Genomic DNA, 18,675 nt, shown 5'->3' on the forward strand with positions numbered 1-18,675 from the left:
ATGTGTGCCTATAATCACAGAGTGCCCCTGCTTGGCCATGAAACTCACAAGTGACTTTGGGGGCAGCCCCCCTTTCTCTAACCTACCTTACAGGCTTGTTGTGAGAGTAAGATGGAGGAGAGGAGAAATACGCCACCCTGAGAGACTTGGAGCAACAGAGGGATAAAACTATTCTAGAAAGGTAGTAGCGAAGCCACCAAGCTACAGAATGAAATATCTGGCTTTAATTTCACCTTTGCTTTACATGGGTTCCCCTGGCCCGGATGGCCCAGCTAGCCTGTTCGCGTCAGATCTCAGACGTTAAACAGAGTTGGTCCTGGTGAGTACTGGGGTGGGAAACCACCTGAGAATTCTGGGGTTCCTTTGCAGAGGAAGGCAATGGCCAGCCACTTCTGTTAGCCTCTTACCTTGAAAACCCTACAGGGTTGCCATAAAACAGTACTTTACACACATACAAGCATGCATTAGTACATAGGGGTCAACCTTGCGGCCCTCCAGATGTTATGGACTACAGTTCCCATCACCCCCTGCCAGCATCATGCTGGCAGGGAATGATGGGAACTGTAGTCCATAACATCTGGAGGGCTGCGAGTTTGACCCCTGTGCATTAGTGGGTTTTGGCCAGGCGTTCTCTGTAGCCTCAGCGCCTCCCCCATCCGTAAGGAATACTCATTCTGACCTTACCTTATAAGGTGACTGCAACAATGGCAAGCCGAGAGATGGGAGGCGTTTTGAATACATGAAAGCACTGTGCAAATACTCAGCATTGTTTTAAAATTGTGGGTGTAGCTGAATCCAAGTAGCTAGGAAGTTCTGTAGTTGCAGAACTGGCAAATGGAAAGACCCTACATCCAGTAGCCTCGTGCTTCATTCCAGAAAGCAGAGGCTCAAACGAAGGGCATTCAGTGGTTATTTTAATTGATGGGCAGATAGTCCAGTGATGGTGAAGGGTGACACTCTGCAATGTTTTGGGTGACACGCCGGTGTTCATGTACACCCGACAGCGACTGTTCTCCCTGTTTGAGTTGTTTTTGTAATTGGGGTGCTGCGTGGTTTCTGGGCTGTATGGCCATGTTCTGGCAGCATTCTCCTGATGTTTCGCCTGCATCTGTGGCTTGCATCTTCAGAGGATCTGATAGTAGGAAAGGAAAGCAAGTGGAGTATATATACCTGTGAGTAAAGGTCAATAGGTGAGGGCATCTGAATAGGAGTGGCCTGGCAAGTGAGTAACAATGAAGTGTAGCATGTAAGTAACAATGGAGATAACAACAACAACAACATCATCATCAACAACAATAATAATCTTGTACCGGTAATTATTTGACAGCTCTTTATACATACATAGCACTATACACGATTGGACTGTTTTTAAAAAACTGAATTTGTAAATTATTGTTTCTCTTTGATTCAGGAGTGTGTGTGTTTGTAGGGGGGACGGGTGACACACCAGCAAGAGTCAAGTTAGGTATTTTCTGAATTTTTGACTTGCCGAGGCCGAAAGGTTCTCCATCACTGCACTAGTCTGTAACTGGTACCCTGTGACATCCATGCCAACCAGCATTTCCTAGGCACAACAGGGATTGTGTAGGCTTGTTCGTGTGCATTTGTACAAGAGTCCTCTACGGTGCTGTTTAGTGTTGCCGTCTTCTTCTTGGCAGGCCTACTCCTCCATCTTTTAGCAACTGCCTGACAGGTAGGAATTCAAGTTGGTGTAACTTACCCAGATGTAAAAGTTTACTAATAGGTCACAGGTCACCTTTTACTACATTTCTACAGGTTGAACAGCTGCTAAAGGTGGTGAAGCGCATGCAGGGACATATATGTGGCACTTCCCATAGTCCGAGCAGTAAAGGGGGGGGGGGCAACCTGAAACCAGAAGATGGCTATCACAGGGCTTCCCGTAATGGACCTCAACACAATTAACACAGTGGCCGGTTTCACCATAGACTTACAACAGTCTGAGAGTTTAATTCTTTCAAAATATGTTGGAACCTAAAAACAAACAAACAAAGAATTTGGTACAGCAGTCTATGCTTTTTGTACAGGAGAAATCAGATAATTCCAGATAATGGGTGCTTTGATATCTCTCCCACCCCCCATATTGCATCTGGTAATTCAGAGGCTTTTTTTGTAAGTAATAATGTATCCACTGACATTTCTATTTATTCTTTTCTGAAAAAAAATTCTATCCCCCTTCCTGTATGGCCTAGGGTGGTTTACAAGCCTCACCACAGGTTCTATAACATAATGAAAAATAGTACAACACAAATTAGATCACACAGCTTTGCAGAGCCAGGGAAAAAACACGCACAATTATTGCTTGCCAGTGAAGATACTGGAAAAGACAATAACGCTAGGAAAGGTTGAAGGTGGCAGGAAAAGAGGAAGACCCAACATGAGATAGATTGACTCAATGAAGGAAGCCATGATTTGCATGACCTGAGCGAGGCTGTTCACAGTAGGACATTTTGGAGGTCATCGATTCATAGGGTCGCCGTTAAGTCAGGAGCGACTCGACGGCACTTCACACATGCAAAGATGCATTTCAGTGTGAAAATTGCCCTTCTAGAATAGCCCAACGAAAAAGAGCAGTTTATCAGCCTTATGAGAAGCCAGCAGACTTGTCATTTGCTGCACTGTCTGCGGAAACGTGTTGTACAACTGTGAAATCAAGAAAACAACGCTGGGGAGCATCTCATCTGGTCTGAGAGAAGGAACTACTGCGAGCATCCCAGCAGGTGTACTGAGGCCTGACAGTAGGGAGATTAATTTTGTTATTTTTCTATCCTGCTTTTCTTGCTTCGAAATAGAGGTGGTATCCCAGCCAGACACTGGTCGCACCCTGCCTGCCTGGCTTTCACAAGGTGGGTCGTACCTTCTGCCATAGATCCTGTCTTGGGACTCCAGGCTCTGCCGCCTGAGTTGTGGAGGCTTATCTGGGGAATTCAGATTAGCCTGTGCACTCCCACACACGCCAGCTGGGTGACCTTGGGCTAGTCACAGTTCTTCGGAGCTCTCTCAGCCCCACCCACCTCACAGGGTGTTTGTTGTGAGGGAGGAAGGGCAAGGAGATTGTAAACCCCTTTGAGTAAACCCCTTTGAGAAAGGGGGGATATAAATCCAAACTCCTCCTCCTCCTCCTTCTGTGTCACATGCTGAGAATAGGAATGTGTTTATAACTCTCCTTTCCGATCCCAAATACTACTCATTGCCAAAGGGTGTTTGCTACCTGCTGCCGGTGAAATAGTTCACTCTGCCACTGATTTATAAGCCAATTTCTCAAGGATTGCGAGAAACAACAAAAACAATGTACCTGTCTCAGCAGTCAGCAGTTCAAAACCAGCGGGGTGTGAAATGGTACGCTCCGAGCTGCATGACATCTTTAAATGTTCACGTTCACGTTGTGTGGAGATGCCTCCATTCACCATTTGGAGTTTGTTTTTTTTAAAAAAAACCACGCTTCTCGCTGTGACTTGAAGGCAGATTATGTAATGTAGGTCAATACAGTCACTAGGATGAGACATCTAATAAGCACTGTAATGGGGCTGGAATTGCCAGAGTCTGAAACAAATCAGAAATTTGAACAAAGGCTTAAGTACTGAACAAGATTTTGGGAAGGGGGCCTGAATAGCCCAGCTTAATCTGAGCTTGTCATAGTTTAGAAGCTAAGCAGGGTCAGCCATAGTCAATGCTCGGATAGGAGACCACCGTTGAAGTCCAGGGTTGCTATGCAGAGGAAGGCAATGGCAAACCACCCCTGTCCATCCTTTGTCTGGAATGCCCCAAGGATGGCTTTCCTGTGACTTGGTTGTGACTCGATGGCACATTCTTCTAGGGAAGCAGCTGAGCGTGATTCTTTGGAGGAAGAATAAGAATGCTTGCAGCTCATATTTAGGACTTTTTGATATCCTTGGAATGCAAGAGGGGAGAGATTAAAGAAAATAAAATTAAAGAAAATATTGTCTCTGTCAATAGAGGTATAAAGATGTGGACCTCGGATCTGGCTTGGGGGGGCGGGGGAAGGATAAGGAGTTTGTAAACCCCTTTGAGTCTCCTACAGGAGAGAAAGGGGGCATATTAATCCAACTCTGCTGCTGCTGCTGCTGCTGCTGCTGCTGCTGCTGCTGCTGCTGCTCCTCCTCCTCCTCCTCCTCCTCCTCCTCCTCCTCCTCCTCCTCCTCCTCCTCCTCCTCCTCCTCCTCCTTCTTCTTCTTCTTCTTCTTCTTCTTCTTCTTCTTCTTCTTCTTCTTCTTCTTCTTCTTCTTCTTCTTCTTCTTCTTCTTCTTCTTCTTCTTCTTCTTCTTCTTCTTCTTCTTGTGAAAGAGTCTCAGTTCAGCTATGACCTGTGTCACCCAGATGTGATGTCAGTGGTAAGCAGCAGGGAGACCACAAGCCAATTCGGAATGGGAGGAGGGAGTGGATGAGCCCTGAAGCAGGGAAGAGAGTCTGGGAGAAGAAACAAGGGAGGGAGGAGCCGATCGCCATTACTTTTATAGCTCAGGATTGCAGCGGCTGTCCAGGGTCCGTAGCAGAGAAAAGCCTGTACCACTGAGCCACAGACCTTTTGCTGGGGCAGTGCATGTCAATGTGGGGAGCATGCTAGAGATCTGTGGCCATGGCTGTGACAGAGCTTATGCTTAGGAGTAAGCTTTGGATAGGGTTACTGACTCCAGGTTTGGAAATATCTGGAGATTTGGGGGTGGAGCCTGTGAGGTTTAGGAAGGGGAGGGACCTTGGTTGGGGATAATGCCATAGAGCCCACCTTCCGAAGCAGCCATTTTCTCCAGGAGATGCATTTATTCCAGGAGAAGTGGAATAAATGCTTTAAAGAAATACACAAGTGATCTATGTAATTTGAAACTCAGTTGTAATTCTCTAGGAGATCTCCAGCTCCTTCCTGGAGGTTGGCTATTCCACCTTTGGAGGGCAGTCCTGTGGTTTCAAACCACAACCCTGTGGTTTCAAACCCTGTCACCAAGGTTTTAGAAGGCTCCCCTTGAACATTAAGTTTTCGGTTTGGCCCAAATTGAAAATCTTTGTTATTACTTATTTTACTGTTCTGTTCAGGAGACTGGGGTTCAGATCTTCACTCTGCTGTGGAGCTCCCTGGGTAATCTTGGATCCACTCACTGTCTCTGCGTTCAACCTTTTGTGAGGATAAAAATAGGGGCGGGAGAGGAAGGTGCTCAGAGAGGAAGGGTGGGATTAAACATGGAAGAATTTACGGTTTGCCCTGGAAAGGTGTTCTCACAAGTTGTTCTGATATTTCTAATATGTTGAGAGTGACCAGATTTCTATGTACGGAAACTTCAGAAGGTGTTTTCTGGCGTCTTGCGTGGTTGACTGTCAAACTGATGATCTGCGTTTAGGGTTTTTTATGATTGGCATGATATTCTGTGTTAGCATTTCATGTTTTGTTGTTGTAAATTGGTACAAACTAAAGATGAGCCAATACAGCCATCACTGTTTCTTTTTTTGGTTTTGTATGTGGTTGATTTTGTTTAGTTTCTTTTTACACCGTTTTTATGCCATCAGTGGAGAAATTCAGCGTGCAGAAAAGAGAAACTGGTGCCAATCTAAAGACTTGTGGATTTATTTCTAAGGGAGAAAACAAAGTTGTAATTGAAAGGGGAAGGGGGATTAAAATTGAACCAGATGGCTTTGGAAATTCGATCTCGCCCCTCATGCGACCTTCTTTGGGTTGACCCATAAACCACATTGACTGGTTTAATGAAGAGCCATATCAAACTGACAGTGTCTTTTGCTTCTTTGGCTGCCCTCCTGCAGGTGACGTTCACCAAACGGAAGTTTGGGTTGATGAAGAAAGCCTACGAACTCAGCGTCCTGTGTGACTGCGAGATTGCCCTGATCATTTTCAACCATTCGAACAAACTGTTCCAGTACGCCAGCACTGACATGGACAAGGTTCTTCTGAAGTATACGGAGTACAACGAACCCCATGAGAGCCGGACCAACGCAGATATCATTGAGGTAAACAGCATTTCCCTCCCTGCATCTTCCTCTGACCCTTGTACCGGCAAGCCATGTGGTATTAGAGCATTCCAAACCGTAGTGCTGTGTCTAGATCACATGCAACAATCCCCAGCGAATCCAGGATGTATATGACCGTGGGACACTTGAACATCCCGTTTTGTGGTAAAGCTTGGTAGGTTATCTGATTGTCTAACTTTATATAAGAAGGCCGAGCTTTCTGTTCTCCCCTAAGTAGGAGGACATCTTTATTATTGGGTGATTCCCACCTCATGACGGAGTGGCAGGACTTCCTGTTCCTGTGGGAGTCGCCCCTCCTCCTCAGTTTCTTTCCTGCCTCAGATAGAGAAGCAGTAGCCTGTTGCCTGTCTGCTATTTTCTGTTTTCTTTAGTCCCCTAAATCTCATTCTAGCCTTGATTCTTCTGTTTCTATTTCTCACTTCCCTGACTCTCTGGGAATTGTCGCACATGCAGAATATTTCACTTTCAATCCACTTCGGTGGATTTTACTGTGCAAATCCACTTTTAATGCACTTTGCTGGATTTTACTGTGTGGAATAACAAAATCTACCTGCAAACAATTCTGAAAGTGGATTGAAAATGCATTATTCTGCATGTGTGGAAGTGCCCAGAGTCTTGCAGCCCCTTGCTGCACCCAGCTTTATTGAAGTCTTTGTAGGCATGGGCATAGCTCTATCTTGGCTCTCTGTTTCCTATCAAAGAAGTCCATGGTTGGGGTGTGAGGCCAACAGAATCAAAAGGCTTGTCTCCCACAGAGTGACAGAGGAATGGGGGGCGGGGTTTCCCCCGCCATCCTTGAACTTCCAATTGTCCCTGAGGTTGCGGGACCCCTGTGAACGAAAAGCCCTGTGAGGGTACTGCAGGAAGGAGCAGGGAAGGGGGGCATTGATGAAAGGAGAAGAAGAGTTTGGATTTATACCCCACCTTTCTCTCCTGTAAGGAGACTCAAGGTGGCCTACAAGCTCCTCTCCCTTCCTCTCCCCACAACAGACACCTTGGGAGGTAGGTGGGGCTGAGAGAGTTCTGAAGAACTGTGACTAGCCCAAGGTCAGAATTACTGGATGAGCCAAATACAGTATCTAGCTTACAAAAGGAAAAAGAATGTGCCTGGCTCTAGTGTGAAGTTAAAAACTTTATTTTTAATGAAAATAACTAAAGCATTCATATAACAGACCCACAACTCTTAATCAACAATGAAGTATACATATTATAGATAAGACCAACAAGGCAATGAATAATACAAATACAGGGGATCCCAAAGACAATGCTAAGATATCAAGTCTCTGTAATTAAGGTATAACTTTCAAAGAGATCCATTAATGGTATAGATGCGAAAGATGCCAGTAAGTATTCAACTTCAGCAGATAAGCGTCATGTTCTCATAGGTGGACGCACAAAACGTCAGGATGATGATGAAGAAATTCTTGGCTGTTGGCTGTTGCCAGCCCAAGGTCACCCAGCAGGAATGTAGGAGTGCGGAAACACATCTGGTTCACCAGATAAGCCTCTGCCACTCAGGTGGAAGAGTGGGGAATCAAACCCAGTTCTCCAGATTAGAATTTACCTGCTCTTAACCACTACACCACACTAGAAGTAGAGCAATTTTACCTGTTATTCCCTGCAGCCCTCCTCCATGAACTTTGCAGCCGCTTGTCCCTGTGAGTCCACAACTCCTTAAGTGATGTTTCTGGGGACCAAAAGTGGCTACTGGGGTGTTGAATGTGGGCGAAATCAGCTCACAGTTTGGAGGCTAGAAGCCAGATTCTTTAAAGAAGTGATCCTTTTGATTCTTCTGAAGATGCCAGTCATAGATGCTGGTGAAATGTTAGGAGCAAAATCTACCATGCCGCCTGGAGAACCTACCACAGCCAGATCCTCTTGGTTTTTCCCAACCAGAAATAGACACCCTTCGAATTGCGACATTCCATACCGCAATCACATCTGATAGGTAATGATGCACTTATTGTGAGGGGAGAAGGACAAGGAGATTGTAAGCCCCTTTGAGTCTCCTGCAGGAGAGAAAGGGGGGATATAAATCCAAACTCCTCCTCCTCCTCCTCCTCCTTCTCCTCCTTCTCCTTCTCCTTCTCCTTCTCCTCCTCCTCCTCCTCCTCCTCCTCCTCCTCCTCCTCCTCCTCCTCCTCCTCCTCCTTCTTCTGATTTGGAAATGAAGCTCCACCCCAGTGATAATGAAAGTAACAATTTCACCGGGAAGGAGAAATTTTGGCAGGTGCACCTTCTGGCATCAGTACACCACTATGCACTGTAACAGCTGAAGAAACTAGATCAGATGAAGTTAAGGGGTGGTGGTAATTCACATGTCATGATTGAGCCTGTCCAAGGATCTTAGATTGTTGTGTACAGGGAAATGCCACCACAAGGGGAGAAATGTCATTCCACCCCCACTCCCTGTGGTTCTGACAAGTGCTCATCCGATGCAGAGATGAGTAAAACGTTAGGATTACATCATGACTCCCCTGACCTCCAGTGGTAACTTAATCGGGTTTAATTTCTGGTGGGAGTGTGGATCTTTTAGTGAAAAGGAGACTTCCAAGAGCACTTCTGGAAACAGGCCAGAGAGCAATCAGGACTATAAGCGCAGCCCGAGATGGAGGTGAGCCAATCTTGGTCTTCAGCCTCCCAGGTATCCGTCCACCCCCAACTCCCTCCCTCTGTTTCCCTCCTCTCCTTTCAGCAGCCACTTTGCCAGCCACAAAAGGCCGCGCTTCCTGCGCGTGTGCCACGTTCCAGAGAGTGGGACAGAGCTTCGTCTGTAACAGCCGCTTTGTCACCTTTCAATGAAAGACTGTGTGTGGGCAGTTCCCTTTTATGCTTGGGGAAATTTAGACAAATGAAAGGGTTGGCTGGGTAATTATTGACATTACAAGAACATAAATTAAGGCACGCAGAACCTTTAGTCATTCAATTTATCTGCTCAGACGGTGTGGAAGACAAGGCCAGTGGAGGGGTGCAGGGGGGGAAAATGTGGTAAGGAGGAAGTGCATTTTTTCGCACATGGTACGCTCTTTTCACTCAGGTTCCCTCAGTGTATTTTTTTTCCTGTTTGCAACATTTAAAAAAAACACCATGTGTAATTATGTTGTCATTGATTTGCCGCAGACCTGATGGCTAAATCATTTCTAGCTTTCTGAGTTCAAAGCGAAGGGTGGAGGAATGTGTCAGAGGTTTGTCAAATGAGGGATGGGCAGACATATTGCAAAGCCTTGGTTTGAGTGACTGATTTACTTCATTTATCCCATTGGGACCCAGTGGGAACCCAAAATAGCTTACATCAGGGGTGATCAGCTCTGCCCCTCCAGATGTTCATAGACTACGATTCCCATCAGCCTCTAGTGCTGGCAGGGGCTGATGGGGATTGTAGTCCATGAACATCTGGAGGGGCAGAGTTGGACTCAGAAAGCTAGAAATGATCTAGCCATCAGATCTGTGGCAAATCAATGACAACATAATTATACACGGTGTTCTTTAAATTTTGCAAACAGAAAAAATACATTGAGTGAAAAGACTGTGCCCTGTGTAAAAAAATGCACTTCCTCCTTACCACATTTTGAGGAGCATCTTTGAGGAGCCAGCATAGTATAGTGGTTAAGAACTGCTCGCTCTAATTTGGAGAGTTGGGTTTAATTCCTCATTCCTCCACCAACTGGTTTTCCTGATAGGCAAAGGTGGAGATAGTGGCTTAATCGTGACTCCATCATGGTGTCGTCCTCGTAGACTCCTCAACTACAGAAATGCCCGATCCGAACAAAGGTGATGAAATGTGGTTCTCCTGGAGGCCACTGAGGGCATCCTGGATGGGTGATTTCCCACCCCTTCCTCAGGAAGGCAGGAACGGAAAATTGCTACTTCCTGTGGAAGGCCAGGCATCCATCTTGAGCGCCAGTATTTTTCCTGCCTCAGCAGGGAGAGCAGGTTTTTTACTGGGCTCTAGAGCCAGTATAGGTTTTTGCTTCAAATTTTTTGCTGTTTTTTTGGTCTGATTTGTCATGAATGTTCTTGTAGTTTGTCTTCTTTGTGTGTTTTATGGTTTTGCAGAATGTCTGAACCGAACCATAATGTTGAAAGAGTGGGAGAAGGGTACTTTTTCTCCCACTATACGAGTATTTGGGGGAAAGGTGTCACCAAGCGAAGTTAATGAACAGGAGATTAAGGAAAGATTAAACAAAGTGTTTTTCACGATTAAGCAATTTGCCATTGTTAGATGTGACCACCAGCCTTAAAAGATGATTCGACCAATTCATGAAAAAGCAGAGGTTTTTTTTTCAATGGCTGTTAGCTGTGATGCCGTGACCTGCATATCCTACGCTAGTCCGATCTCATCAAATCTCAGAAAATAATAAAGATCGGCTCTGGTTAGTACTTGGGTGGGAGACCACTGAGGGAGTCCAGAAGCAGGCAATGGTAAATCACTGTATTGTTGAAGGCTTTCATGGCCAGAATCACTGGGGTTCTTTGTGGTTTCCGGGCTGTGTGGCCGTGTTGTAGCAGCATTCTCTCCTGACATTTCTCCTGCATCTGTGGCTGGCATCTTCAGAGGATCCTCTGTCAGGAGAAAAATGCTACTAGAACACAGCCATACAGCCCGGAAACCACACAGCACCCCAATGATAAATCACCTTTGAAAGTCTGTTGTCTTACAGGAAAATCTCTTGCAGGAAAAGAAAAGCAGTAAAGGCAAAATAGAACCTCCATGTTGAGAGGTAGTATACCATTGAATGGCAAATGCTGGGGGCAAGGAACCAACAGTGAAGGGCAGTTTTCTTCATCCTTTGCTTATGGGCTTCCCAAGGCCATCTAGCAAGCCACTTTGGGGAGCAGGATGGTAGAGTGGAGTTCGTTCTAGAGTGTGGAAGCAGTCAGTCTTTTACGGATTCACTTTGGCCTGTGGGAACTACCTGTCAGGTAGGCACAACTTTTGTGGAGACCTATGAAGACCACTCAAGTCTGCTGTGGTGTAGTGGTTAAGAACGGCAGACTTGATTCTCCACTCCTCCACATGAGCAGCAGTCTTTTATTTGGTGAGCTGGCTTTGTTTCCCCACTCCCACACATGGAGCCTGCTGGGTGACCCTGGGCTAGTCACAGTTCTCTCAGAACTCTCTCAGCTCCAACTACCTACCGCAGAAGGTGTCCGTTGTGGGCAGAGAAAGGGAAGGAGTTCATAAGCTACTCCTTTAGAGAAAGTGGGGTATAAAAACCAACTCTTCCTCTTCTGTCCATTACTGATGTTTGTAGCTACAAAGAGGAGGAGGAAGAAGAGGAGTTTGGATTTATATTCCACCTTTATCTCCTGTGAGGAGACTCAAAGGGGCTTACAAGCTCCTTTCCCTTTCTCTCCATGAGGTAGATGGGACTGAGAGAGTTCTGAGAGAACTGTAACTAGCCCACGGTCACCCAGCAGGAATGTAGGAGTTCGGAAATAAATCTGGTTCCCCAGATAAGCCTCTGCCACTCAGGTGGAGGAGTGGGGAATCAAACCCGGTTCTCCAGTGTGAACTCAAAAACACCCAAGACTCATGGTGAGATCTGTCAGATTCCTTTCTTGGAAGCTCAACTGCCAGGTGCCTTCCCATTGAGGAACTTCTGAGAAGTTTCCAAGGAACCTTGAGCATGTCTTCGGAAAGCCTTTGGAAAGTCTTCAGAAATCCCATCCATCTACCTGTTGTTGGGTACTGAGATAGTTCAAAACGTTGTTTTGCTAAATAACGTAGGCTTTATTTAAGGAGCTGGGGTACTTGGCTATGAATTGGGAAGAATCTATTTGAATCTTAAGAACATAAGAACATAAGAACAAGCCAGCTGGATCAGACCAGAGTCCATCTAGTCCAGCTCTCTGCTACTCGCAGTGGCCCACCAGGTGCCTTTGGGAGTTCACATGTAGGATGTGAAAGCAATGGCCTTCTGTGGCTGTTGCTCGAGCACCCTCAGGACGCTGCTGTGATCTTGAAGGATGGCCGTAGGCAAGCTGCTCTCCCAGCTTCTGGGCTGTGGCTTTTATGGATCCCTTGGTCTCATGGGACACTGTGATTCTTAGCTGTGGGGGCTAAGAGAAGGTGGAGGAAGAGGCCTTTGTTTAGCAGCCATTGTATCATAGTAACAAAGAGAGAGAATGTCCCCGATTCGTCTCCCTAGGCCCTTCTCTCTGACGAAAGGTTAACAATGTGAGGGATAAATAAGGTTGGGAAAGAACCTGTGATGTCTGTCAGAGTAAATTGCCTAGCGCTTGGGGCTGGTAAATTGCCTAGTGCTCTGCATAAGCCAGCTTCAAATGAATTCTGACCCTGGAGGGGGACCATCGCTCAGCGATAGAACAACTGTTTGCGTGCAGAAGATCTTTGATTCAGTCCCAGACACCTCCAGTTAAAAGAGGTCTCAACTAGCGGGCATGAAGAAAGTCCTCTCTGTATTTGAGTTCTTGCGGAATCAACGGCAGTCAGATTAGACTGTACAATGCATGACGGTCTCACTTGTTATAAGGCAGCATCTAATGTTCTGTGCAGACAATTGGGGAAGGCAGTGGCAAACCACACCATAAACATAGTCTGCCTTGTAAACATCATGATGCGACGTCACCCCATGTGACCCGTTGCATGAGAGACCCAGCAGTGGTGTAGAGCCAGTGTGGTGTAGTGGTTAAGAGTGGGTGCACTCTAATCTGGAGAATCGGGTTTGATTCCCCACTTTGCCGCTTGAACTGTGGAGGCTAAACTGGTGAACGAGATTAGCTTGTGCACTCTAACACATGTCAGCTGGGTGACCTTGGGCTAGTCCAGGGGTAGGGAACCTGCGGCTCTCCAGATGTTCAGGAACTACAATTCCCATCAGCCTCTGTCAGCATGGCCAATTGGCCATGCTGGTAGGGGCTGATGGAATCAGTTCCTGAATTTTATCTGAGAGCCGGAGGTTCCTACCCTGGGCTAGTCACAATTCTCTCAGAACTCTCTCAGCACCTCTGAACATACCTTACCTTTAAGACCACATGGGGTTGCTATAAACGTTCTGTGACTTGATGGCACTTTTCACAATTAGCGTTCTGTGATTAATCTCTACCCTTTCCTGTGAAACTGAACTAGATGGACCTGTGATCTAATTTTGGTGAGCCCTAGCCAGCTAAACAAGAGGATATCTAGGGAAAATGTAGCCTGGTGCAAAATCTGAGTGTGTGCCCCCCCTCCCAGTATGAGCAGCTGCCCTCCACCACCACAACCAAACAATGTTTTTTCATGGACCAGGGGGAAGGAGGAAGGGTATCGGGGGCAATTTTCTGCCCCCTCATAACTAAATGGCTGCAGCCTGGGGACATTGGACCCCAAATGTCCCCCCGGATGGTACACCCCTGTTTCTAGATGAACCTCCATATCCAGAGTCATGCTAGCTGCTAGAGGGTAGGGACTAGACTGGCACTGGGGTGACCCAGGTTTGGATCCCAGCTTGTGATGCCATACTAATATGACCTTGCACCTGTTCCCTCTCTCAGGGTTACCCATATCACATTGCTTGGTGTAAGGATAAAATAGAGTTGGGGAGGTGCATAGTGCCTTGAGCTAGTTGGGAAATGGGTGGGAGTTAGACTCCCCCCACCGAAGGTCAGTTTGCATGCCACTGCTGAGCTTCCCAGGTAATGGGGACAGCAGCAGCAGAAGGCCATTGCTTTCACATCCTGCAGGTGAGTTCCCAAAGGGACCTGGTGGGCCACTGCGAGTAGCAGAGTGCTGGACTAGATGGACTCTGGTCTGATCCAGCAAGGCTCTTTCTTATGTTCTTGTTCCCTTGCAGTAACTATTGGGTTGTTCCAGGGCGCAGCCCTAGACACAGACAGCTAATAATACATTTCAGTATTTCACAGATGCAAACAGGGAAATCCTTGGAAACATCCTCATTCTTAAACCGAGGATGATCGCCTGAGCCACACGCCCTTTCCGTTTATTGCACACCATTGAAGGGTGTTGTCCTCCTGGATTTGTTGTTTTTAAAGTAGCCCACAGTCCACTGGTATAAATTTGGGTGTTATGCGCTGTCCAGTTGCCTCTGACCTATGGCAACCCTACAAATTAATGACTTCCAAAATGTCCCATCTTTAACAGTGTTGCTTGGGTCTTTCAGACTGAAGGCCGTGGCCAAAATAATAATAATTGCATTGGCTGAAAATCCATTAGAAAAACCAAAGTCAGCCTACATCAATTTTAAATATGCAGTGTGCAAAATGATAGACTTCCCTGACGCTTGAATGTTGACGCACAAACTCTCGCAACTTGTACTAACCATATTGTAACAAGGTAGCCCCAATAAACAATAACAGGGACTGTGCTTTACCAGAAAACAGGGTACGTCCAAGGTCGTGGTTGGTACCCTACATGACCTGTAAGTGTGCACGATGCACAGATGATGGTATTAAGAGGGCATTCTTGGTCAATCTAGGGATGTAGGTAAGGGCTGGGGTAGATTTTTCTACAGCCCACAGATCCAAAGCTGCTTAGGGGTTTTTTTAAGGTCAAAACCAACATCTGGAATGTGTTTGCCCGGAAAAGCTGTGGAAGCCGGCGTAGACTTGGGAGCAGTGGCAGAACGTGCTGCCAGTGATCCGCAGCCATTGGGAGACGCGCAGTCTTGTTCCACACCAGCTGTTTGTGTAATACTCCTCAAAGGCCACCTTGCATCGAGCGCATGACAGGCAGCCCATCCTTGTGGCTAGCAGCTCATAAACAACCGGATCCAGATGGAAAAAGTGAGCCCAGGGCAGCTTTTAAGTTCTTACGAAACAGCCTTGCACTGGGTCAGCCTATTGGCCCACCTTGCCCAGGGTGACCTGCTATGACTGATGACAATTCTCCAGGGTCTTTCTGCCGAACAAAATGCTTTTACCTGAAAGTGGAGGGGATTGAAGTTGGGGCTTTCAGCACACGGTGGCCAAGTGCTAAGCTGCAGATCTTCCATGATAGTGTATGTCGCTGCTGCTGCTGTCGAACTGCTGGTCTAGATACCCTGTTTTAGTCAGACGCACATTGGCTCTCCGGCTTCCAGCAGCAAAGGCCTTTCTTCAGGGCCAAGAATGGCCTGTGAACAGGGGCGTACCGCCCAGGGGGACATGTGGGGTCAAATGTCCCTGGGTTGCGACCATTTAGTCACGTGGGGGGGGGGCAGAAAATCGCCTCCCACACCCCTCCTCCTTCCCTGATGACCTGGTGCAAAATAATGTTGTTTGGTCATGGTGGAGGAGGGTGGCTGCCCATATGGGGGGCGGGGTGTGGAAAACTCAGATTTTGCAGCAGGCTATATTTTCCCTAGATACGCATCTGCCTGTGAATGCTATTATCCTTGCAACAGGTTTGAAGAAAAGTACACAGGGAGGCCTTGCAGAGCGATCTGCAAAAGCAGTGGATCTCGGTATCACAGGCCGACACATCACCAGGCAGCCCAGGTTGTGGGTGATCCCCCTGTTTGTTCGGACATGCCTCGGATGGAACCTACAGTCATCTACATGCAAAGTGTGTACTCTGCCACAGAACTCTGTGTGTGTGTGTGTGTGTGTGTGTGTGTAAAGTGCCCCCAAGTCCAGCTGACTTAACAGCGATTCCAGCAAGGGGCTGTCGAGGCAAGTGAGAAGCGGAGGTGGTTTGCCATTGCCTTCCTCTGCAGAGTCTTCCCGGGAGGCCTCTCTTCCAAGTACTGGCCTTGCTTAGCTTCCAGGATCTGGCAAGGTTGGGCTGTCCCATGCTTCCTGCCCCGCCCTCTGCCAAGCTGTGGACTCTCTCAGAATTTCAGAAGTCCCACGAAACCACCTTTATAAGGCATCAGCCTACTGGTGCTGGCTCTTCTGGCGCTCTTTCCAACCTTTCTAGCTGAGACCCAAAGTGATTGGTGCCAGAGTTCAAAACTGGAACCTCCAGCACGGGTCCCACAAGCTCTGCCACTAAAGTAAACCCCTTCCCCTGCCCAGCTGAACGCACAGTGTAAGCAAGCCTCAGATTCTCTGGTTCTTTTTGGAAAGAATTCTTGGCCTGGTTTGTAACTGTGACCTTTTGCCCTTGACTTCCCGCATGGTTGCCCATTGTGATCATCTCTCCCCCCCCCCCCCCCAACAGTGTTCGTCAGCATGCAAACGTCAGCGACAGCAAGGAGGAGATCTCTCCGGGAGCAGAGACCGCAGCCTCGTTTGCATGGCACGTGAAAAGGTTGAGACTGCCTCCTGTTCTCCATAGATAATTTACAGAGATTCGCTCTGGCCCATTTTTCCGTTCTGAGATGCAGGGCTGGCAGGAGGGAGGGAGGAAAGAAAATCCACCGACAGGGTAAAGCTTTTCTTTTTTGTGCTGAGTGCCAAGCAAATGGAAGGCTGATAAAAAATGAATGCACTTCCAAAGCGCAGGAGATTGCAAGCTTTGCCGTTTTAACTCTTTGTTTTCCGGGCGCTGGAGGACAAACGCTGGCCAATTCCTGTTTTTCGCTTCAGGGAGTCTTAAGACTTAGACTTCAGTAGTTCAGACAATTATTCCTTGCAGCCTGCTGTTGTATATGATTAATTATCTTGAGGATAATGAGCGCTTTCCCGGCTTCAGCGTCTCATTTGCTTACATTGGTGTTTCTCGAACTTTTGTGAAAACCGGGCGCTTCTTTCTCTACCAGCACAAGGTCTGTCTTCTTGTCTTCACACATTTCAGCTCAAAGAAATGAAGTCCAATGATAGCTGTTCTATTTGTTGGCTGTGTGGCTGCGGTCTGGTAGTGTTTTCTCCTAGTATTTCGCCCACAACTATGGCTGGCATCTTCAGAGGCATGTCACAGCAAGGGTGTTTCGTGACACATCTCACTGTGACATGCCTCTGAAAATGCCAGCCATGAATGCCAGCAAAACGGTGAAGGAAAAACTAGCTGACCACAGCCAAACAGCCTAGAAAACTAGCCGTGAAAGCCTTTGACGATACATTTTATTTTTGTTCTCCAGACTTCGACCTCAGTGATGTTATGATCCTCTGCTTCTGTTGAAGTTCATCTAGTTAAGGGGTAGGGAACCTGCGGCTCTCCAGATGTTCAGGAACTACAATTCCCATCAGCCTCTGTCAGCATGACCAATTGGCCATGCTGGTAGGGGCTGATGGGAATTGTAGTTCCTGAATATCTGGAGAGCCGCAGGTTCCCTACCCCTAGTGAGAGCTAGCGTGGTGCAGTGGTTAAGAGCAGGTGGATTCTAATCTGGGTTTGATTCCCCACTCCTCCACCTGAGTGGCAGAGACTTATCTGGTAAACCAGATGTGTTTCCGCACTCCTACATTCCTGCTGAATGACCTTAGGTTAGTCACAGTTCTCTCAGAACTCTCTCAGCCCCACCTACCTCACCAGGTGGCTGTTGTGGGGAGAGGAAGGGAAAGGAGCTTGTAAGCTACGTGTTAAATACCTATTTGATAAGTTCCCTGGAGCACAACTAGTGGGAAAGCGGATTTTAAACATTTATTTTATCATATTTCTACCCTGCCTTTCCTGGCGAAAGCCGGGCTCAGGGTGGTTTATAAAAATTCCGATATTATATAACTTCTTACCAAAAATTAAAATACCTATAGATAACTACCCAATAGGAGTCCAAGGACCTCAATGCTGGAAATTGGGAGGCTGTCAAGATGTACAATCAGAACTAACAGATGGCCTCAACCAAATGTCTGGTGGAACATCTTTGTCTTACAGGGCCTGCAAAACTGGTAAGGTCCTACAGAGCCCTGGTGTCGGTCAACAGAGAATTCCACCAGGCTGGTGCCAAGGCCCTGCCACTGGTCGAGGTCAACCTAACTTCCTTGGGGCCAGAGATCACCAAGAGGTGACTGCTGGAGGTCTGAAGCGCCCCCCATAGGGAATATGGGGAGATGCAGTTTCGAAGGTATGAGGGTCCCAGACTTCTCAAGGCCTTAAAGGTCAAAACCAAAACCTTGAACACAACCCGGAATTCTTTTAACAACCATTGCACCTGGCGCAGTACAGGTGTAATATGCACCCTCACCTGTCCCGCTGAACACTCTCACTGCTGTGTTCTGGACCAATTTTAGCTTCGGGATCAATCTCAAAGGCATGCCTGCATGGAGTGAGTTACAGCCATCTAGGCTGAAGGTCACTGCCCTTGTTCTGATGCTCCTTTGCCACCTGCAGTTTGCTTATTTCACACTTGACAGCAGAAGCTTCCAGGCTTCGAATTCCAAGAGTCTCAAGTAACCAGTGCAGGGGTCTGCAACCTGTGGCTCTCCAGATGTTCATGGACTACAAATCCCATGGCCAATTGGCAGTGCTGGCAGGGGCTGATGGGAATTGTAGTCCATGAACACCTGGAGAGCCACAGGCTGCAGACCCCTGAACTAGTGGAATGATCTTTCTCTGATCTGAGGCCCGGGCATATCTGTAAACCACAGGACAATGCCGGCTAGGGAAGTTAAACACAAGCCTAATGGCCCCTTCAAGATAAACAAGATGAATTTAAGAGGGAGCTTTTGTGAGTCCTTTCATCAGATGCATGCCCGTGCACCCATAGCAGATAAGGTTTATCTTTTAAAGTTAGCCAGGGACAGAAGGGCAGGAGTGGAGTTTCACAGAGAAGCCAGTTTTGAGACCGTAACCAATGAAATGAGTCCAGCAATTCAGAAACTGATCCATCAACTGCTCAAGGA

The 18,675-nt window shown here is 47.2% G+C and overlaps 1 protein-coding gene across 9 annotated transcripts in view; it reads left to right on the plus strand.

The window, feature by feature from the left end:
* Positions 1-18,675, plus strand: part of MEF2D (myocyte enhancer factor 2D) — a 199,027-nt gene that overhangs the window by 129,878 nt on the left and 50,474 nt on the right. For all 9 annotated transcript variants that reach the window (XM_048513202.1, XM_048513143.1, XM_048513158.1 and 6 more), the window contains one exon: positions 5,788-5,991. In XM_048513202.1, coding sequence (XP_048369159.1) covers positions 5,788-5,991 — 204 coding nt within the window. The remainder of the gene's footprint in view (positions 1-5,787; positions 5,992-18,675) is intronic.

The sequence above is a fragment of the Sphaerodactylus townsendi genome, linkage group LG01 (genome assembly GCF_021028975.2).
Source record: "Sphaerodactylus townsendi isolate TG3544 linkage group LG01, MPM_Stown_v2.3, whole genome shotgun sequence".
NCBI lineage: Eukaryota > Metazoa > Chordata > Lepidosauria > Squamata > Sphaerodactylidae > Sphaerodactylus > Sphaerodactylus townsendi.